General features: G+C 39.7%; 2 protein-coding genes across 3 annotated transcripts in view; one reads left to right on the top strand and one right to left on the bottom strand.

Moving 5' to 3' along the window:
* Window positions 1-6,140, top strand: part of Trmt13 (tRNA methyltransferase 13 homolog) — a 13,500-nt gene extending 7,360 nt beyond the window's left edge. For both annotated transcript variants that reach the window (XM_028757315.1, XM_028757314.1), the window contains exons 8-11: window positions 1,369-1,441; window positions 1,928-2,002; window positions 4,500-4,929; window positions 5,602-6,140. In XM_028757315.1, coding sequence (XP_028613148.1) covers window positions 1,369-1,441; window positions 1,928-2,002; window positions 4,500-4,929; window positions 5,602-5,800 — 777 coding nt within the window. In that variant the 3' untranslated portion in view covers window positions 5,801-6,140. The remainder of the gene's footprint in view (window positions 1-1,368; window positions 1,442-1,927; window positions 2,003-4,499; window positions 4,930-5,601) is intronic.
* On the bottom strand, window positions 4,276-23,703 carry Lrrc39 (leucine rich repeat containing 39). Its single transcript, XM_028757316.1, has 9 exons — window positions 23,552-23,703; window positions 20,392-20,585; window positions 17,496-17,601; window positions 16,196-16,352; window positions 15,442-15,578; window positions 12,340-12,485; window positions 11,493-11,645; window positions 10,004-10,140; window positions 4,276-5,989 (listed from the first exon to the last, which is right to left on the bottom strand). Exons 2-9 carry the CDS (start codon window positions 20,502-20,504, stop codon window positions 5,934-5,936), a joined length of 1,005 nt encoding a protein of 334 aa, XP_028613149.1. The 5' UTR covers window positions 20,505-20,585; window positions 23,552-23,703; the 3' UTR covers window positions 4,276-5,933.

Here is a 23,703-nt window from a genome sequence, read left to right as displayed (position 1 = left end):
CTGGTCTAGAAAGGTCTCCTGTCATATGCTCTGCCTTCATTCTGCTCTGTGTTAGAGATACTGTGGAAAATTTGGTTCTTGCTTCAAAGAAGCTTCCATACAGTATTTTAGTTCTCTAAGTGCTGTTCTGATGGGTGGTACCCTGAGCTGCAGGAACCTGAAGATGGAGAACTAACCTCAGCCTTCAGAGTTATCATGGAGGAAGTTTAAAATAATGATTTTTAAATTTTCTGTGGAGCTAGAGACATAGTGCTGTTTGCTCTTCCAAAACATCATAGTTTGGTCACAGCACCAATATTGGGCGGCTCACAACTTCCTATAATTCTAGCTCTAGGAAGTTCAATATCCATCTTCTGACCTCCTCAGATAACACACACACACATACACACACGCACACACGCACACACACAAATGTTTTTAGAAACTATCCTAGCAACACTGCAAAACTATTATAAAGAGATTTAGATAAATATAGGAAGATTGAAAATATGAAAATCTTTATTCAATAATACAAGTAAGAAATGTACTGGAGAGCGAGGGTCATTCAGTGGAATATAGAGGAGAGGAAGTGAATGAGAAAGTTAAAATGTTGGAAGCCTTAAAATTTATCATTTGCTGATTTATTATTCATTGATTTTGAGAGAGCAGTAATCAGGGGTGGTTTCTGACTCAATAGGACACAGGGTATTCTTCAGGAAGAAAAACAGGAGTTCTGTTCACATATTTTTGAGGGCTTGAGGCTGTAGTTTAGGGGTAGCTATTTTGCTTGGTATTCATGAGGCCCTGGTTCAAGTTCCAGAATCAGAAAAGAAAACAAAATACTTTTACGATGAGGCTGAGGCTGTAGCTCTCTGGTCAGTTGCTTGCATGGTATGTATGAGGTCCTGGCTTCAATCCCTAGCTCTGTCAAAAAGCAAAACAAAGTGGGGTGGTGGAGGAGCGGTTAATGCGTCTGATGATTGTTAGACAGGCCTGGGCCTGTATTCACAGGCACATGCGGATAATGGTTAAAACGCTTGTCTTTAAAGAGTAAGAAGAGTGAGCCACGGTAGAACCAGTAGTAACAGGTAACCATACTTAACATCTGTGGACTTTGGTGGCTTTCTGAGTGGGCTGGAAATTATAGATAAAAGACATAATGTGAATGTAATTAGTAATAATCAATACAATTTCTGGCCTTATAAGATGGGTGTTGCTATTTTTGAGTTTTCATCCAAAAATACTAAAACTTTACATTTTTAATTCATTCTTTTTTGAACTATAAAAGTTAAGTGTATTTACTCTGAATTTTGAAAACAAATAGAAGCATTTTCATAAAGCTTTTTTTAACATTAAGAGTTCTGATTTGATAATGTTCTATTTATGCAGGTAGATGGTAAACACAGAAAAAAGAACTCAGTGTTTGAAAGACTTCAAATTGATATCCAACACTTGTGTTTGAGTAAGTTGTGTAACTCTCTATTGCTCTACGACAAAGCAGACATTCAGCCTCTGGGGGCTGCTTAGATCTGGCCTTGCAGGCTGTGCTTCAGGAAGAGTTCACACTAAGCTAGTCTTGAGAAGCAACCAAGCACTTGAATATAAATCATTGTATTTTTTATCACTTAACTGAAGCCAGGTATGGTATGTACTCTTGTAATTCCAGCACTTGGAAAGCTGAGGCAGGAGGATCACCCAGATTACATAGTGAATTCCAGACCAGCAAGTACTACACAATTAGAAAGGGGAAATTTGTTTGTTTAGCCGAATACTTTCCATGTGATACCTAAACACAGACATTTTCTTAGGTTGCAGATTGGCGTTTGTGAGCATTGCTTGTTCTCACAACTTTTATCCCTAAGATTCAGATTATAGAAACCCTCCTTGGAAGGACACATTAATACTTCATATCATAAGCAAACTAACTTATTACCTCCTTTTCTCTCAGACAGGATTCCTGTGCTAAGAGAAGGAAGACTGCCTGTGGTAGGAATTGGGAAGCATCTGTGTGGGGTCGCAACAGGTAAGTGAGCAGACACACAGTAACCTCTAAGCTAACCACTGAGTTGTAGCCAAGATGGCCCCACCACCCCGCAGCCGATACTCTGGGTTAACTCACAGAAAAGCTTTTTAAAGTAAAGCAGTGTCGCCCTGGCATGGGAAGGAGGCACACACTTGTGGCCCTTCTCATCTAACCCCTGCCTCTCAAAACTTTAGCTGACAGTGGCTGCTTCCCATGTCCAGGTCACTCTCACCTCTGTGTGCACTGCGTGGGTCCCCTTTCTTCCTGCTAAAGTGTCCTTTTCACTTGGTACTTCCCCCTTATGGGTTCCCTTGCTCCATTTCTTCCATCATTTTTGGGTCCCTGTGCTTGAAGTATTAATATTCAGACCCATTTGTGACTAGCTTCCTTCCCCTTGACACTCTTGGTCACTCTGCCTCTAGGTTTACTGCTAATCGCTGTGGACTATGTGTATTTTCCTAAATCCCACATTGCTCCAGCCATTCCTAGAATTCCACTGTCACCCATTCAGAAGACCTAGTCCAGATTCTGTTCCTCCTTCAGCTCAGCTTTCTCCACGTTTCTGGAGCCTCCTTAGTGTCATCAGGACATACTCCACATAGCTTTGCTTGCTTTTTAATTATCTGCTCAGATGTCTAATTACTACACTGTGCTGGGATTTTTTTCCACAAGAATGATGTATATGCTAATATAATGCTGTAGAAGAACAACTCCATGAATATTTGAATGACCTTAGCCACCAGCTTGCTGCTGCCTCCTTATATCTTCTAAGAAGAAGGTCCTTAATGTCTCTATAAAAGAGCTTGAGATTGCTAATACTCTCCTTGTTTCTGAAATAACTTAGTACTTCTAATATTTTTTCTGATTATTCTCACTTCTTAAAATTATGTTTAAGTCAAATGTAAATTAAACAGAAAATATATTTTGTTAGAAAATAATAGACCTGGGTGAAGTGGCATACTTATTCCCCACATACTCAGGAAGCTGACTCGAGAGGGTCAGCTGAGCTAACTATGACTTGAGTCCATACACAGTCCAGGCAACATAAGACCCACTCTCTCATGACTGAGAAAAAAGAGGCAGAGAGACACAGACAGACCATGAAATTACCAAATTAGCTATCACTTTATCCAAAGAATAGTTACCAATAATGCTTGTTGGCATGATTAAAATTTACCATAAAAATCAAATAAGTTGGGCTAGAGAAAAGTCTCAGCAGTTAAGAGCACTACTCTTCTTCCTGAGGTCCTGAGTTCAATTCCCAGCAACCACATGGTGGCTCACGACCATCTGTAATGGGATCTGATGCCCTCTTCTGGTGTGTCTGAAGACAGCTACACTATACTCATATACATAAAATAAAATCTTAAAAGAAAAAAAAAAAGAAAAAATATCAGATATGTCATAGGGTAGTAAATTTTAAAACCACATTTGTTTTTAGGTAATTAGAGTATGATATAACAATCTAATCAGAGAAAATAGAAGTTTTACAGCATATATTTGTGATCTTTCCAATATTGCCAGCTATACTGTATGGCAGTTTAGAGTGCTTATTTTGTTTTTTTAGAAATGTATTTTTATTTTATGAGTATGAATATTTTATCTGCATGTATGGAAGTGCAGTGCATGCATATCCAGTGCCCACACAGGTGCTGGATCCCCTGGAACTAGAACCCCTGGGCAGTTTTAAGCCACCCTGTGTGTGCTGGGAACCAAACCTGGCTGCTCTGCAAGAGCAGCAAGTGCTTTTAACCCCCAGCCATCCCTTCAGCCCCTAGTGTGATAGTTTTAATCCTTGCATCCTCAGTGTTTTGTATACGCAAGGCATTTAGCAAATATTTGCTGAACAAATGTTGATGTACAGAAAAGCTCTTCAGCCTGTTTTCTACATTGGAATCTCCCTTTCTCAATTTTTCAATTCCTCACTATTTATTGTGACCAGCCTACATTTCAAGACTAGCATCTTAGCCAGGTGTGCTGACACACATCTGTAACCCCACCACCAGGAGATGCAAGCAGACGGATCAGGAATTTGAGATCAACATCAGCTATACAGAACCTATCTCAAAACAGAAACAAAACCAAAAGCCTACCTTCTCAAACCTGAGTCAGTATTCTAAGTGAAACTGCCTTCTTTTGTTTCTGTCTTTGGGGTTTCTCAAGCTTATAACTAGAGCTAGAATAGGAGAAATGAAAGGCAATGCTAAGAGTTGGACAGAAAATTTTCAAATCATAGGACTTAAGCTTGGTTTTAACTTTATTGCTTTAATTTTATTTAAAACAATTATACTGGGCAAATAAATCACTAGAAAAATTAAGATGGAAAATTTGAGAAAAAATTATAATATCTGATAGAATTGTTACAATGTATGGCTAAGTAGATTTTTGCTGGTTTGTGTTGTTGTTGTGTTTTGTATTAGTCATGCTGCTTAAGAAATCTGAAAAATGCCTTTAAAGATGATGTGTTTTGGTGTGGGGCACATGATTGTGTTTGCAGATCTTGCATTACGATGTTTGGTTGAAACCTACGCTGCCAGTTTTAAAGAAAAGGATGAAGAACCTTTAGCCAAGCGCGTAAAGAATGATAAGACAGAAAAAGAAAGTAACACTTTGGCCAAGGAAGGAAATGAAAAGGCTGTCCCAGAGACATGGACCCCTGTGGCTGGCATCGTGATTGCACTCTGTTGTCACCACAGGTGTGAGTGGAGACATTATGTGGGCAAAGAGTATTTCAAGGCTCTTGGACTTGGGGCGGTGGAGTTCTACTATTTCCAGAGGATGAGTAGTTGGGCAACGTGTGGGATGAGGACATCTTTGGAAGCCTCGGATGTTACTCCAGAGAAAAAAATTGCTCAGAGGGGTGAGAATGAAGAGCATGATGATGGCGGAGACAGACTCACAGATGGCAGCACTGACAGTTTGCCTGGGTAAGTGATGATGTCTGTAAACACCTCGCTGCAGGAGAGATACTTTATCACTGTAAACTAGTCCTCCCGTGGGTGGTACTGCAGGACCTCCCACAGACGCTGAGAACCTTAAATAAAACAGAGGCTAGCAGTGCAGTTACCTACTCTGTCAATCTGGTAACCAAGATAGCAGCACAGTGTCTAGAGAGTAACATACAGTGTGGATGTGCTGGGGATGCCCATGATCGAGGCACAGGTCCATCCCCAGACAGGGAGGAGTCGGGTGGCCCGTGGTTCACTGTGCTACCCAGAATGACATTACCAATGATTCATTTTCAGAATGTGTCATTTAATATTTTCAGGCTGATTGACCTTGGACAAGAGAAACTGGAGAAATGAAATCAAATAGTTGCTTCTTAGTCATTGGGCTGAGATCAGGTGTAAAAAGTGAAACTGAAGAAGGAGAAGGAGTCCCTTTTTCTTAGACAACTGTTATCAAAAATTTAGAAAAATATAGCTTACATTCTAATTTTAGGATAAACTAAGACATATCTTAATTGTGATCATAAAGAAAAGTCTCGGAAACATCAGACATAGCACCTAGTGTACTGTTGGCTAGTTAGCAGCTGTGTACTACAAACTTTTTATGAACTTTTACAAACTTTTAATTTTTTGTGTGTTTATTCAATGTAGGATTCTTACTGCTGAAGAAAAGAAAAAAATAGGACATCTTTGCAAACTGCTGATTGACCAGGGCCGACTCCAGTATTTACAGCAGAAAGGCTTCAGTCCTGCCTTACAGTACTATACGGACCCACTGGTGTCTCTGGAAAACGTGTTATTAACTGCTGTACCAGCTCATCTGTCATCGCAGGAAAAAAATCATCAATGAAAGGAACACGAACATGATGTTTATCCTCCACAAACAAAAGAATTTAAATTATTTTTAAATTATATTTTGATATTCACAAAAATATCCACCAAGTTGTCAAAGTTTCCTTTTCAGCAGGGCTCTTTAAATTACGTTATCCCTCAGGCTGTATGGAGCTTGGCATATGAGTCAGACAGTCGACTTGGTCTTCTGGAAGATATAATAAATAGCATCAGCATATAATTACAGTGTGAGCTCTGGCTATTAATCTGGTAAACTTATCTTTGATTTTATTTGATATTTTTTCATTTTTTGAGCTCCAGTTGTAATAAACAGTATAGGTTTATATAACAAGGATCAATCTGAGTGTGAGGCTTTTTTTCAGTACAGGTCTAGAAAAAGTAATTGTAATTTTCTCAAACACAGACAAATGTAGAAATGTAAGAATTGGCAAATGAGGGAGGCTGGAGAGATGGCTTAGTGGTTAAGAGCTCTGACTGCTCTTCCAGAGGTCCTGAGTTCAATTCCCAACAACCACATGGTGGTTCACAACCATCTGTAAAGGGATCTGATGTAGTGGGAAATTCCCCACCTCCCCCCCCACACACACACAAAGCTCTGTGGTTGGGCAGTACGAAACGTAGGCGGAGTGAGGAGCCTGGGTACCAACTTCTATCAAAAGGTTAGATATTGGATAACAACTCTAATTGTGTGGGCATCTTGTTAATTAAGCATTTCCAAATATCTATTGGATAATCTTTAAGCATTAAGAGTCTTCATTCTACTGGGTACCTCGGGCATATCAGAAATGGTCTGGTCTCAGCCCAGTGTTGTGGACAGCGTGGTGGATTGGCAGAGCAAGCCACCAGCTGGAGACTCCTGGGTGCCAGGGCCAGCGCTTCTAGTTAGCCAGAGCCCCAGTCAGAGCTGGGGAGCAGCAGGAACATGGCAGCTGCCCAGAAACAAGCCGGACTGGGTGCTGTATTCTAAATATCTCCCATTACAATCTAATGCCCTCTTCTGGTGTGTCTGAAGACAGCAACAGTGTACCCACATAGGTGAAATAAATAAATCTTAAAAAAAAAAAAAATTGACAAATGACATATCACCTTTGAAGTTCTAAAGCCGTACCTATGTTTGTAGTCTCAGAATCTGTCCTTGACACCAAAACTGAAGACATAACTTTAAGGGAAAAGTAACCTTTTTACTTTAGGTCTTTGTTGGATAATTATCTAGTTCAAACTTCTAAATAATGTTTGTAAACATAAATCAAATTTAAAAGTTGCATATGACTTCTAAAATTAATTATGTACCTTCTATCTTTTATCAGCCTCTTTTTAATGTATAAATAACTATTATAAATATATATATTAATATAAATATAAATAACTGTTATAAAAAAATAAGCAGTAGCTGGGCAGTGGTGGCACTTGCCTTCAATCCCAGCACATGAGACCCACAGATCTGCCTGCCTCTAACTTCCAAGTGCTGGAATTAAAGGCATGTGCCCATGCCAGCAGGAAAATGATTTGGATTAAATTGAAAATTAGATAATGAAACTAAAACATCACATTTAGGCCTTACATATATGTAAGGAGTCCGTGCATAAGCAAATATTAAACCAAACGTGTCACAGAAACATGTTATCTCCCACCTCCTACCCTGGAGTTGGCTCTACATTTTGTTTTGTAAACATTATTTTAGTTGTTGGTAAAGATGCAAAGACAGAGATTCAGAATTGCAAATTTTAGCTGCTAAAGTGACACTGCAGTCACTGTTGTATGTGGTAAGCCTCTGACTACATGAATAAGACACCAAACACATTTTAAATTCCTGCCCTTTCTGCTTTAATCTCATGTGTTGTCCTCGGCTTAAATTCCAACCAGACCACCTTCCAGATGGCAGGTTACTCGAGCTCCTTGTGTTTCGTTTTTTTCCTCTTAAGGTTTCTTTTTTTTTTTTTTTTTTTAGGTTTTTTTCGAGACAGGGTTTCTCTGTGTAGCCCTGGTTGTCCTGGAACTCACTCTGTAGACCAGGCTGGCCTCAAACTCAGAAATCTGCCTGCCTCAATTTCCCAAGTGCTGGGATTAAAGGTGTGCACCACCACTGCCCGGCTGTTTTCTCCTCTTAAAGTAAGGATGATGTAGCTGTACTAAACCTACCTCACAAAGTTGTGAGTATCACATGAGATATCCCAGGTAAGCCTCTCTAAAGGTTCCAAGCACAGAGTAAATACTAACTAAATATAATAACAATTCAGGAATCTATTTTAGTATATATTTTTATTTTTTGTTTTAAGTTGTTGCTTTTTTGTTACGTTGACAACAATGTTGTTAATATACATTGATAATTCTTAAGTTAATTATTCATACTTCCCAATCAGAAGAACTTAAGTAAAGATAATTCATTAAGAATTATCCTTATGTCATAAATGTCATTTGTGTCACAATATTTGTTTTATACCTTTTAAAAATGTATGCCCAGAAATAAAAATATTTTACACTGGGCGTAATCTTAGTTGTGTTTCAGAAGACATACAGCATACCCAAGAATTATACTGAAACAGTCCTATGAGCCATTTGCTTAATTATACCTTCTGATAATGGTTCTGAGTACGGGGAAATAAGCTTATCCTTCACGTGCTGACCATAAGAGAAGAGTCCTATTTGCCTGACCTTTTTTTTCTTGCCTCATTAGAATGTTAGTGTGAGCTAACGTGTGTTAAATCGCTATTTCTTGACTTTCAGACTTCTTGCTCAGCAAGCTCCCTTGAACTTCACGTCCACAGTTACCACATCATACATGTCCCACAGGAACCTCAAACTCACTGCTAAAATTGCTACTCATCTTTAGCCTCTTCCCCAAACCTGGCCACGAAACCAGCTTCAGTCCCTCCGTTCCCCAGCAGGGTACTACCATCCAGTTGCCCCAGATGGGACCAGATTCATCCTAAATTCTTTTCCATAATTATTCTGTCTCCTGCTTGATGCTGGCATTGTCCTCTCTTTTTCAAAACTGGGCCACCAACTGTTCTGAGCGTTGTTGCTGGCCATCCCCCAGCTGGTCATTCACACTGTTGCTTCTGTGAGCTCCAGCAGCTGCAGTGGCTCCTTCCTAAGTGAACGTTCCTACGCAGCCTCAGGACACTGGGGAAGGGCTTCTTCTGGTGGAAAGGCTGTCCCTGTTCCCTCAGGTTACACCTCCTTTCAGAGTAACTATTTGGTACCTGGAATTAGCTAAAGATCTTCCTTTTACATCCATAACACTTGACATTTGTATTAATTACAAAGCAAGTGTATTAGTTTCTATACTATTATTTCAGTGTTTTTATTAACAAGATAGTTCCCTTTGCCATATTCCTCTACTTTTGCTTTAATTTTAAAAACTCTGATTATAGAAATGTTTAATTCTAAATTATGAGATTATGTGGTCGTAATCTGTAATTTATGCCTCATAGTCTAAGTGTTGAATAAAGTCCGTGTTCTTAGTACGCTTCACCCGAGATCAAATTACTTTTTAATTATTACTCATCGATTATAGAAAAACAGAATGATGAGGAAGGTCTGCTCATGCTCAATCTGAGATGTCTACCACTTGGTAGACAAAAGTAATGATTCTTTAAGAATCAAATGTGGCTGGGGGGCTGGAGAGATGGCTCAGTGTTTAAGAGCACATCCATTGGAAGTTGAGTTTCCCACAGCACCCACATGGCAGCTAACAAGTGTCTGTAACTCCGGTTGCAGGGGATTTGACACCCCAGATCACATCTGCATCAGACCTCCTTGTACATGCTGCACAGACATACATGTAGATGAAACACCCATACACACAAAACAAGTTAGTTAAAATCCACACTGAGGGTGGGTGTAGCTGTCAGTGACTGGGTGCTTGCCTCGGTGTGAGTCCCAGCCCTGTAAAGTGTATTTACAGAGAGAAACAAGGACATAGCCCTTCTCTCGGTTTTGCGGCCAGGGCCTGACTAAAGAAGTATTTCCTTTGTTCCATTTGAAGTGCTATTTTTTACAGCTTCTCCCCTAGTACTTATCAGAATAATGAACAGAATCAAAATCCCTTCTCCCCTCATTCAGTGTTGGCCAGAATGACCACTGTGTGATGGAAACAACAACATAGGATGAGACACCCATAAAAGGATGAAAAGATAGAACTTAATTGTGTACACATTGTCTTCAAAAATATCGAATCTGTGTTGTTCAAACCTCATACCTGTTTTCCGTGACTCTTTTATGTATGCGTGCATAAACTGTAGCCCAAATAGCTCCTGTTCTTCCTCTCCATCTGTGTTGTCACTGGGGGGAAGTGTCACTTCCAGTCTTAGGGGGTTGTCTCGGAAGTTGACAAACCTAGCAGTTCACCAGAAAACAGTGTTTTTATAGGTGCCATAGAAGTGCATGTATATTTATTTGCCTGGAGAAAGATCAAATGACACATATTGGATTACTAATTTTTAACTGGTTTCAATAACAGATTATCTTGCTGGGATCTAATATATCCAAGAATCTCTAAGTTTCTTTGCTAGAAGAAACAGTATCTTTTTCCCCAAAAGCTTACAAAGACAACTTTTAGCTCACAATGTACTTAATGTGGGCAAGTTATATCATAAGTACATGATTAATGCTACATATATAGTTTGTGCCTATTTTTATGGATCTGTGCCTTAACCATCAAGTACAAAACTAAAAGTTGCCAAATAAGTCAACACATGAATTATTTTGGTTGCAGAAGTTTTAAGTTCAGATATCCATTGCCCTACTCCATCAAGAAAATTACATTTTAAAGAGAATTTTATTGGAGTTCTACTAAGTAGCCCAAAAAAAGTCTGCTTTCTATAGGCTATATAAATTACCTGTGCCTACATGTAGCTATAAAGAAGGAAAACGATCACTATTTTATCCTTTTGGGTTTTGTATTGCAAAGGATATTTATTAGCAGCATAAAGGAATGTGTTATAATATTGTCACCAACAAAAGACATTTCTTTAAATTCATAAATTCCACTACTGTTTTAGTTTCAAGAATTCTTTTTTGTTTGTTTGTTTGTTTTTGTTTTTTGTTTTTTGTTTTTTTTCGAGACAGGGTTTCTCTGTGTAGCCCTGGCTGTCCTGGAACTCACTCTGTAGACCTGGCTGGCCTAGAACTCAGAAATCTGCCTGCCTCTGCCTACCAAGTGCTGGGATTAAAGGCATGTGCAACCATCGTCCGGCTCAAGAATTCTTGAATTAGCTAGATCAGTGTTGCATGAAACACATTCATGAAATTATTAAATTTCAGAGAAACCCTGTCTCGAAAAAAAAAAAAAAACAAAAAAAGAAAGAAAAAGAAAAGAAATTATTAAATTTCAACATTAGAAAATATATTTAAAAAAATTTTTGAGCTGGAGAAATAACTCAATAGTTAAGAGCACTGGCTGCTTTTCTACAGGACCCAGGTTCTAATCCCAGAACGCACATGGCAGCCCAACCCTCTGTAAGACTAGTTCCAGGAGATCTAATGCCCTCGTATGCCTTCCAGGGACAACAGACACACAAGTGGTAAACGGGCAAGACACCTGTACACAAAAGTAAGTCTTAAATACACACACACACACACACACACACAGATTCGTGTAAATCACAACCCAAATGTATTGATTGGAATCTGTTTTACTCTGTTCTGCTTCCAGCAGTAAGCATGGCTGTGCTCTAACACCCTTTTACCTCAGATTCGTCATTTCTTCCATGCAGCCTGGGATGTCTTGTAGTTTGTTGTTGCTGAGAACAAGAGTCCCCAGGTTTTTCATATTTCTGATTGTCTCTGGCAGGCATGTTATCTCATTCCTCTGCAGCCACAGTGTGTGTAAACTTTGCATTCTGGAAAGTTAGAACTCTGCAGTAAGTCACCTCGGATGTGAAAAGCTGGACTCCTCATTTGTAACATTTAACATTTAATGTTTAGTCAATTAAATTATTTACTTAATTATTATTTAACATTTAATAAAATGCATTTATTTAACAGAGTTCATTCTTCTTTATTACCTAATTGCCAGGGAAATTACATCAGGGAATTCACTAAAGATTAGCTTTCATCCATTGGCAGAAATGAATCCAAATTTTACATGTCATGTTTTTCATAGTTTTCTAATTGAACAGATGTAAATGTCACCAAATATGAATCTTAAAAATCAGGAACTATTAATATGCCCATTCTGAGCATGGCAATATTGGACTCAGGACAAAATTCCTGGGTTTAAATCCAACTAACGCCACTTGCCAAGACCTGGACATATGTGACAAATATCTCAGCATCCTTTCCCTGTCCTTTTGGTGCGTAAGAGAAGTGTCTGGCACGCACTATCTGGTGCACGTTGTTACGGCAGCATGTTCTTGTTAATGTTTTCCCCTCCTCAGATCCTCCTACATAATAATGAAAACAGGCTACTGAAAGAATGAATTTTGAACTACTTGGCTCTGTTGTGATTATTCCTGGGCTCCTAGTTGTCTGGCTTATTGTTCCTTATTTTTCATAGGTGGCTTTGAATGATCAGTAGCAGAAAGTCTATCTTACCTGTCTAGTGTGTCAGGGAGCTGTTTCAGGCTGTTGCTTCCCATATCTAGCCACTCAAGGGCAGGCATGTCCAACACAGCAAGAGGGATTGTAGTGAACTGGTTCATGCTCAGGTCAAGGTGAGTGAGTTTTAACAGTTTGCTGAGCTGAAGAAGAAAGGAGAGATTTTAAATCATCATCCACAGTGTAAATTACTAGAAGACTCACACTGATAAGCTATCTCATATAAACAGTTCATGGTACGTGAGCTTTGTTTAAGTCCTCGTCCACAACAAAGCACACATGAAGCTGAATAACTTCCAGCATTCCACTTGAGCCTTGATTAGACACAGGAGTCCACAATAAATAAAATGTAAGGCTAATAGAACCTGGGCACCATGGTACATGCCTATAAGTCCTAAAGACTGAGGGTAGCTTGGGCAAGTTTTAAAGTATAAGAATTTAGTTAATATTTACAAAACAGCCTGTCCATTTGGTTGCCAAGGTTCTGTATTTTCAATTCCTTCCATCCCATCTTCATCAAGAAGTACACAAACACAGTGTTTTTTAGTTAGTGCAAAAAGGCAGGATGAGGAGATGGTTTAGTAGATAAACAGTTCACCGTGCAATCATGAGGACCTGAGTTTGGATTCTCAATACTTAAGTAAAGAGCCAGATGTCATAGCATTCCTGAAAACCCAGTGCTGGGGAGCAGAAACAGAAGGGCCCAAGCAGCTTGTGATTGGGGAAGACACCTGAGAACATCTAGCCTATACACACACAAACACACTACACACACATTCAAGCCAATTCAAAAATTCATTCTTGAAAACTGTTTCAGGCTTTTCCAACTATCAAATGATTCAATGTGGAGTATAAAAAGGTCTGTTAATGGGTACATGTCCATATGAAGTATGTAAAATTTAATGTCTGGCAGAGAAGTCTCCAGTTGCTGGCCCCTCAGTAGTACTAGAATCCTTTTTAATTGTTTTGTTTTCTTGAAATACAGTCTCACTTTGTAGCATTGGCTAGCCTGTAACTTGCTATGAAAACCAGGCTAGCCAAGAAAAAGATCTCTACTTGCCTTTACCTCTCAAGTGCTGAAATTTAAAGCCACCACATCAATCTAGAATCCCTTTATTATAGAAGATTGAAAGGATGATAAAACTAACAGCCTTATATATGAAGACAGAAGTATAATATAAGAGGCTGTGTCCAGTGCCACACACATAGCTACTTAGAGGACACACTGTGACATTTAAATGCTTCTGGGCTCAAGATCTCAGAACAATCTTTCTTCTATTTCAGTAGCAGTTTCTTCTAATATTGAAACATTCATCCTACAGGAAAGTTCCTTGAACAAGAAGATAAACAATTTAAATTCGTTCCAGGAAATACTTGAAACTGACCGGATTCACTTGACCCCTCCAACCCAAGAGTAAACAATAAAGATGACTGAGCATCTTCTCAGACAAGCCAAGAATCAAGGAAGACTCTGAGACCAGACCAGCTGCCTGGAAGAGGTTTACACCAGCTTTGTCACTTGGAAAGAACACTCTCCAACTTGTAGAGCTGCTTGCTGGCTGTGCAGTGTGCTCCAGGTACCCAACTTTAGTGAGCTGTCACCTGTGCGGGAGTGGGCTTTGCTAATGCAGTTGTCTGTGAGTTATTTCTGCTCCTGTAAGTAGCTCCTATATACTCACATAAGGAACCCTGGGGAAACTTATGGTTCTCACCAAGTTGGACTTCAGTAGTATCTGTATTTTGGTCTGTTATGGGCTCCCTCTCTGTGAGTAGACGTGTGTTGCATGTCCCCAGGAAACGTCTTGTCACACAACAGTAACCTGTCTCCTCAAGAATCTAAGATGAGGAGACTGGTTGATAACATGTCCAAGTTCACATAGCTTGTTAGTGACAGAGCCTACTCCCGGAAACAAAATCACAAGTTGTACAAACCGTACATTCTAGCCTTCCTACATAGATCAATTGTCCCTGCTGCCATTTTTCTCATGTTTTCATTAAATAAAGCCAACATACGATGAGGCACATGTGCTATGTTTAGAAGAGCCAGCTGGGAGGAGGGACTATTACTGAAAACATGTCCAGCGGCTTGGGAAAGTAAAATCTTATATAGTCAAAGAAAATGGAATTGTACCTTTTGTTTTAAATGTTACTGTTTTTCTTAATTTTGATCTTGCAAAGTCATTATTTTCAAGGAAGAAGAAGCATAGAAACTTCTTGCTGGTTCTAAGAGCATTCGTTCATTTGGAAGGTAACACAGCAGCTGTCCTTGTCAACTGAATGAAAGGCAGGAGAAGCCTTTCCATTCTGCTACCTTTTTACTTGGGAAAGCCTAGGATGCCACCATGAAACACACCTCCCACAATTCATGTCTTACATTCTGTCTGTTTCAGGAGTGAGCATGTTCTAAAAATCAACCAGAAAAGGAGATTTTCTATTTTCTCATTGTCTGTTTTTCATAATAACCACAAACATATTTATTCAAAAAAAGCATTAAGTGGATTCTAATTCATGGATGTATCTTCCAATCCTACACTTAAAAAAATTAAGGTGTGAGAATTTGGGAGTTTGAGGCCAGCCTAGACATAAGAGGGAATTCAAGGTCACAGTGAGCTATGCAGTAAGATTCTGCCTCACAACAGACAGACGGACAGACAGACAGACAGACAGACAGACAGAGGGCTGGAGGTGTAGCTCAGTACCAAAGTGTCTGCTCAGCATGCACGAGACCCTGAACTCAACCCTTAAGACGGCCAAAATATGTAAGCATATATGTATAGCCACCATACAAACCAGGTGTCTCCTTGTTCTGGGAATTTTAAATTAAGTAAATACAGTTCTCAGTCTTCTCTTCAAAGAGAGAAACCTAGTCATCAAGTAATCCAGGACAGTGATAAGACTAGAACAATCTTTTATGCTAAGTAGAGTTTGTTCTAATAAAAGATTTTCCTTCTGGTTAAAAAAAATGATTTTCACTAAGTATTTATTTTCTAAAATAAAATTCGTAACATTGCTTCATGAGTTTTTTTTTTTGAATAATCACATGCCTGAGAAACAAACTATTAGTAGACACAAACAAAACAGACGTTTAGATTTTCTGACCTCTGTTGGGAGGTCGCTTATATCTCTGTTCACAGCCAGTTCTAGCTTCTCCAAGCTGCCACAGTTGCTCAGTTCTCGGGGGACAGTCTTGATTTTGTTGTAGCTAAGAATCAGTTCCTGAAGTCTAGTGAGCAGTCCTGTACCACAGCATCAACAATACAGGAAGCAGATGGATCAGTGTCTCCTGTCACCAAGCGCTACTTACATACATTAATTACTTGCAAATTAGCAAATTCAGTTATTTCCTTCTTCCCTCTTCCTGTCTTTCCACAAGGGAGGGCCAATGGTCTTTCCATTCTGCTTTATCTACACTATGTACTCTGGATCAAGGTGGCTGTAGATGGTGTACAATCTGCCATGCACCAGAACCTGGACTTGATCTTCAACACAAAACCCATAAACAGCATAATACATCCTGAGTAATATTGCAAGAGGGGACGTTGTCCCACGGTTTGATAAATTTTCTTTCTTTCTTGCCTTCAGTGTGTTCTAAGATAGTTAATGGAGAAATTTTGTTTTCAAAATATACAGAATATTTGAAAATATTCTCACATTCCACCCCAATAATTCCAGACATTTGGATCCTCTGAAGACTTAAGTTGGATGAGACATTTAAAATGTTTTCAAGTTTCAGAAATATATAAAGATAAGACATTTATTCCATGTATTTGTGGGTGGGGGTCTGAAAAAAAGCAAAGAAAAGCATACTGGCAGGTAGATGAAACAGCACAGGAATAAAAACAATCTTCCTTACCAATTCCTCGGGGGATCTCTGAAATTGTGTTCCGAGATAAGTCTAGGACAATGAGATTCTGGAATCTTCCAATGAATTCAGGAATTTTCAACAATCCAGTCCTATGAAGTTGCCATTCCTGTAGCTGATTCAGTTTCAGTAAAGAAGAAGGGAGAGTCTAAAGTAGAAAATATGTGTACAGTCATGACATTGCCTGAACTATTCTATCTAGCATGCAACACGCTGCTGTGACAGTATGGGTTCTGTAGAAGCTCTGAGGACAGCTGTCCCTTGATGGACAACAGCTCCAGGTGCTCTGTGCTGCTTCTACTCCTGGAACCTCGACTTTTATTATTTTTTTAATTGTTAAAGATTTATTCTCACTTTTATACAAGTTATTTATTTACTTTATCATTTATCGCTTTCTCGTCTCAACTATAGTATAACAAACAAAAACGTCATATTTTGACCAATAATGGACACACATAGAAGTCTGTCCTAATGAACAACCCTGTTGTATTGGACTATCCAAGAACACATACTTAATTGAAAACGGCGATATTTCAGGCCAGGTGGTAATGGTGTGTATACACTTTTGATCTCACAACTAGAGAGGCAGAGGCAGGTGGATTTCCATAGCTAGCCTGGTCTACACAGATAGTTCCAGGACATCCAAGACCACACAAAGAAACACTTTCTCAAAAGCACTCCCCATACACACACACACACACAAAGGAAAGAAAAGAAAATTATAATATTCAAAAAAATCATTTCAGTAATTTGAATTTCTCTTCCACTTTAAGTACTAAGTCTTTTAAAGAGTTTGTTTTTATTTGTTTTGAGACAGGGTTTTTCTACAGAGATCTGGCTAGCCTAGAACACTCCATATAGACCAGGCTGGCCTTGAACTAACAGACAGATCACTTGCCTCTGCCTTCCAAGTGCTGGGATTAAAGGTCGACTGAGCCACCACTTCCAGCCTATTTTATTAGTTGTTGCTAGTTTTGTTTTGTTTTAACCTTGTCTCAAAAAAAAGCTCAAGAAAACAAAAACAAACAAAAATTAAAAAAAACAAAAAGAAGGATTTAGAGAAATACCCAAGAGACAGGTGGGGTGGGAGCAAATACACTCTTTGACAGAGAAACAACCCATGTATTTTATGCTTCTTCTCTGTTGTTCATGTTGTCCAGATTCACTGGTGCTGTTCTGATGAGAACCCCTAACTATCCCGGTCTTCTCTACAGTCTCAGCATGTGCTCTCAAGCCTTCACGGCACAGAGGGTGGAGAAGCAAGAAGTGCATCTAGAGCCTCTACACTTACCTTCCATTCTTCTTTCTCTATCCTTAAAATGACTCTTCCATCTTCCCTGGTCACCTTCTCTTTCAGCTTAGTTAAACTTACTCGGTCTTCCCAGAGCCGCACTAGCCTAAGACAGCAGAGCATCTTTTACTCACAGGTAATGACAAAGTAGCATTCGAAAGGCTTGATGGAGCAGTGAAAGACGCAGAGGACAGCTGTCCCATGATGGGCAGCATCTCCAGGTGCTCTGTGCTGCTTCTGATCCTAGAACCTTGACTCTTATTGTTTTTTAAATAGTTAAGATTTTATTCTCACTATTATACAAGGTATTGTTTATTTACTTTATTATTTATTGCTAAATCTTCACATTTCAACCATAGTATAATAAACAAAAATGTCATATTTTGCCCATGCCATAAATGAATTTGAAAGAGCAAAGGGTAAAGTGTGAATGGGAGGGGCTGAAGGGAAGAAAGACTGGAGGGGGTGTAATTATATTTGATTTTGAAAAAAAAAAAGCCACTGAGCCAATGGTATCAGAGGAAGGCTGGAGAGATAGCTCAGTGCTTAAGAGCACTGACTGCTCTTCCAGAGGACGTGGGTTCAATCCTGAGTACCCACATGTCAGCTCACAAGTGTCTGTAACTCCAAGATCTCACACCATCACACAGACATACATACAAGCAAAATACAAATGCACATAAAATAAATAAATTGTGGTGGTCGGAGATTGAGGGGGAAGGCTGGAGAAATGGCCCAGTGGTTAAGAGCACTGACTGCTCTTCCACAGGTCCTGAGTTCAATTCCCAGCAATGCCATGGTAGCTCACAACCATCTGTAATGGGATCTGATTCCCTCTTCTGGTGTGTGTAAAGACAGATCACTCATCTACATAAATCTAACAAACAAATATTTAAAAAGAAAAATTGTTTTTTAAAAAAGAAATCAAATGAAAGGTTGCTTTGCAAGAATTATAAATGTAGTCAGCACCACAAATGTCTTGTTGTGACGTAATCCTGCCTTTGGGAGTTGTCCTTTGTACAGTTACTTCCCCTTCTGTACCTGGCATTTTAAATTCTAAAGAAAAGATGTTCTTAAGAGTTTGAGATATTAACTGATCATCTTTCCTTAGATTTTTTTTTTTCATTGTTGAGGATTGAATCTAGGTGCTCATGCATGCTAGGGAAATGTGCTACCAGGTTACTTTAGACTCACAGAAACCAGAAGGTCTGCTGATCAACACACAACACTGTGATGTCCCTGGTTTTTATTATTATTATTATTATTATTATTATTATTATTATTAGACAATTTTCACTACGCAGCCCTAATTAGCCTGGAACACACAGAGATCTGCTTGCCCTGCCTCCTGGTGCCTATTTAGTTCTGCAAATCAACTAAGCAACACACGTATATTGCTGGGAAGATTCTCTTGTAGAAGAATAGCAAGTTTGAGGAGTTACAGGGTCTGGCCCAAGGTGGCCAAGTTCATCAGGACTATAGGTGAGAAGACATGCTGTCTCCATCCTGGAAGAAGAGTATGTACAGCACCCAATTTTTCTGCTTACTGCTCCTGGCACCTCCTTTCTCCATAAATGTTTTTTTAAATGCACGTGTGTACATGTTCATGTGTTTGTACAGGTGCACATCTGTGTACAGGTGCAGGTACATGTGTGTAGAAGCCACAGGACAGTATCAATGCCATCCTCAGAAACACCATACACCTCCATTTAGACAAAATCTTCCATTATCTTGGAATATTAAAATTATTATCAATTAGATTAGACTGGCTGACCAGAGTGCCCCAGGGATCCTCCCATGTCTGCCTCCCTGGCACTGAAATTACATGCTTAGTGCCACTATGCCTGGCTTTATTATGTGAGTGCTGAGAACTGAACTCAGGTCCTCAAGGTTGTAAAGCAAGTTCTTGACCAATTGAACTATCTCCCCAACCTCCCAAATCTTTCCTTTCCCAGCTGCTTTAGTATTCTGTTGCTGTGAAGAGACACCATGACCAAGGCAACTCTTGTAAAAGAAAGCATTTAATTTGGGGCTTGCTTACAGTTTTAGAGGGTTAGTAGTCCATGGTCATCATGGGGGGAAGCAGACAACAAGGTGATAACACATTAGCTGAGAGATTTTTACCTCCTGATCATAGGCAGCAGGCAAAGAGGGTGAAGGGGAGGAGCACAAGGAGGGAGAAGGAGGGGAAGATGGAGAGGGAGGTGGAGAGGGAGAGGAAGACTGGGCCTGGTATTGACATTTAAAACATCGAAGTGACCCACCTCTTCCTGCAAGGCCACATCCACTCTAACAAGACCACACCCCTTAATCCTTCCCAAACAGCTCCTTAACTAAAGACCACTCATTCAAACATAGGAACCTATGGGAACCATTCTCATTCAAATCACCACACCCTCTAAAATTTTTTTCATGTACCAAGGTTCGACTCTGCAGCACTCACATGGTAGTTCATTAGCATCCATAACTCCAGTATCAGGGGCTCTAACACCCTCTTCTGGCCTCCAAGAGCACTGCATGCAGGAGGTACACAGACAAACATGCAGGCAAAACACCCATGCATATAAGAATAATAATAAAGAAAAAATTTAAAGACTCTTTTAAGGGTTGACCTGAATTCAGTTCCCAGCACCCACAGGGCAGCTCACAACTGTCAGTAACTTCAGTTCTAGGAGATCCTATGTCCTATTCTGGTCTCTATGGGTACCCGCACAAATGTGGTAGAACTACATGCAGTCAAACATTCATATACATAAAGTAAAAGTAGAGCTTCTTAAAGAAGAATATCTTGAGTTTTCATCAAATAAAAATCTGTCAAATTCAGTGAAGCTCTTACGAAACACCATTTTCATGAGGTTATGAGTTTTCACTAATCTAAAACAACGTCAGAGCGTACTTCTGCTGAAATTCCTTCTCTCGCTTCACATCTTCATGGTGTTTCTTTATTCTTTCTTCCCAGACTTCCTTTACAGCAGTGACAGCCCCGGTACAAACCACACTTTCTGTCATGATTTTTCCACATTGTAGTCAAGTCATCTACTTCATTAAGTTCTTCTGAAGAGCTGAGTCACAGGCCACTTCAGAAAAGACCTAAGTATATCAGACGGGGGGAAAACATCATGTTTCAGAATATTAATGAGCACCAGAACAGTCATGAGAGGTAATGTTGTTGGATACCTGTATCTTCCCGAAACTACATTCATTTATTCCTTCCTTCCTTCCTTCCTTCCTTCCTTCCTTCCTTCCTTCCTTCCTTCCTTCACTGTTTACTCAGAGACAAGGTCCACTGTGATGCCCAATTTGGCCTCAAACTCCTGGGCTGAAGCTCTTCCCACCTCAGCTTTCCAAGTATGTGGAAGTACAGGTGCACACCAGCACAGCCAGCTATTCTACATATATTTGCATGGCATGTTTTATTTAATTTTTTGGCTTTTTGAGACAAGTTTTCTCTGTGTAGCCTTGGCTATCCTGGAACTCGATCTATAGACAAGGCCGGCCTTGAACTTATAGAGATCCACCTGCCCCTGCCACTCAAATGCTGGGATTAAAGGTGTGCACCCCCACAGCCCATACTGTATTTTAAACCCATGTAAAATATGATATGAGTATTTGAGTATTTTCACTGCCTTTAGTATTCATATGAGGAAACTAACCCTTAAAGGAGCATGTGTGGTAGGAGCAGAAACTGCTGCCCAATCTGCTTCCTTTGCTACCATGTCATTCACGATAATGAAAACCTGCAACTAGACTTGCATCCAGCTATGGGAAAGTAATTAAACAACAGATACATAAGGTAAGTCTGGGGCCCTCAAGATGGCTCAGTGGGTAAAGGTGTTTGCTACCAAGCCTGACAGCTGTGTTTATAACATAAGGTTTTGACACAAGGAAATTAATTAAGCCTGTTAAAAAGAAAGAAAGAAAGAAAGAAAGAAAGAAAGAAAGAAAGAAAGAAAGAAAGAAAGAAAGAGAGAAAGAGAGAAAGAAAGAGAAAAGAAAGAAAGAAAGAGAGAGAGAGAGAAAGAGAGAAAGAAAGAAAGAAAGACAGCTCCATGACTAAGAGCATTTGCTCCTCTCCTGAGGACTGAAGTTTGGTTCTCAGCATCCACATCATGAGGTTTCCACTGGCTATAACTGCAGTTCATGGGGATCTGATGCCCTCTTCTGACCTCCAAAGGCATCCACACGCACACAAATGTGGTATACAACTCCACAGAAATGTATAGGCTTTAGAAATAACATAATAAATAAATCTTTTTTACAGTTTTATGAGAAAGAGTAGGAGACCTTTAGGAAGCAGGAAACAGCCCATGCAGAAGACAGAGTACAGAAGCAAGAGGCCACAGGAAGTGCGACTGTGACCAGAGCTTGCTACATGTGTACATCACGATGTTGTGGTGAAACTTGGTTGTTTACATTTGACACTTAATAAGAAGAAAGGAAAAAAAGCAATCAACTAAAAACAGTAAGGTAGGAGAACCCCAGAAAATCCAGATCGCAAAAAAAAAAACCCAACATAGACTGTACTTAGCTGTAAGATTCTGTAGATTAAACCACAGTAAACTATACATACTGCATCAAAATGGCTGATTGTACTAGACTGACTCAATCAAGTATTGTTGAAAGTTTGAGTGAGAGGAAGTTCCTCGCAGTGGTGTGCATTGGTGGAACTGTAATGTAAGTTGGTTGTAACTGCTTTCAAACAGCTTAGGTGATATACATTCCCAGTCACTATGAATAAGTGTCCCCTAACAATGATTTCTCAAAATAGTATAATAATTAATAATAATAAAATGAATACATTGTGGAATTTTGCTTTTCCATGGATATCTTCATTTGGCAAGCCCAGGATGTTTGGCTAAATCTTGTCTAAATTGTAGATTTAAAATAAAAATTATTCAAGGCTCATGGAGGTAGTCAGAAAAAGAAACCAACAGGAGCTGTCAGAAGAAACCGTTGGGTTGCTTTGTCATCACCAACACACAGATTATCATATCGGAGAGGGATGTGTGTGGAGTGTGCAGAGCCCACAAACGGGAGCCGAGTGTGAGACCTTTCTGCAGTCAAGAAACCTTGGGATCAGGCATAATAGTACATGTCTGTTGATGGGCTGAGGCAGAAGGATGGCAAGTTTGAGAGCAGCTTAGGATACATCACAACACCTTGCCAAAATAAGGAGAAAGGAAGGAAGAATAGAAGAAGGAAAGAAAGGAAGTCAGGAAAGAAAGGAATGGATGAAAGAAGAGAGGAAGAGGTGGAAGGAGGGAGGGAGGAGCCTTGGAGAACATGTGCTGGGGACCTAACTGCCTGAGCATGTCTCCTACAATATATTGTATCAGATGTTAATAAAGTCAAAGTATGTACTAAATACTTTCAACAATAAAAAATTAAAATATCTAGCTGGGCAGTGGTGGCACACACCTTTAATCCCAGCACTTGGGAGGCAGAAGCTGGCAGATTTCTGAGTTTGAGGCCAGCCTGGTCTACAGAGTGAGTTCCAGGACAGCCAGGGCTACACAGAGAAACCCTGTCTTGAAAAAAACCTAAAAAATAAAATATTTAAAATGCAAACTATCTCCATATTGTATTATTTTTATATAAACTCTCATTGTTTAACTTATTTCATTGTTTAACATTAAATATTGGTTATTCTCTAATACTAGTTCCCCTAAAATTATACATCTGCTTCAGAAAAAAACAAGTTTGTAACAAGGCATTTCTGCATCTAACTCCTTTGTGAAGGAAAGGCACCCAGCACAGCAGCGGGGCAAGCGTGCCTGCCAATAAATCAGTGGGGCAGCTGCTCCTAAAAGTTAAACAGCCAAAGAAACACAATCTAAAATTCTAACTTTCAGGAAAGCCGGGCAGTGGTGGCGCACGCCTTTAATCCCAGCACTTGGGAGTCCCAGAGGATGACGACTATATGAGTGACTACAGCCCCCTTAAAAGGCTCAGAAGCTAAATCTGTGTTCAGTTGGTACACTTTTTCAGTGAGATCATCACCAGCAATTTCTTTATGCAGAAGGAACGGAGGAAAACTGTTTCAGAAAAGCACTTACCATTGGAGGATGCTGCAGCCAACATGCCCAGAGCTATAGATTTCCAGCTAGAATCAGATTCCGAGGTGATGTTTTCCCCCAGCGTGGATCCAAATGACTAAAAGTCTCTGTCGGGCTGTGGCCAAGTGAAAAGTAACGTCAGCCTAGTTCTA

The sequence above is a fragment of the Grammomys surdaster genome, unplaced genomic scaffold (assembly GCF_004785775.1).
Source record: "Grammomys surdaster isolate TR1022 unplaced genomic scaffold, NIH_TR_1.0 126158, whole genome shotgun sequence".
Lineage (NCBI taxonomy): Eukaryota > Metazoa > Chordata > Mammalia > Rodentia > Muridae > Grammomys > Grammomys surdaster.
Note: the sequence above shows the minus strand (reverse complement) of the source record. Positions and strands in the feature narration are given on the sequence as shown.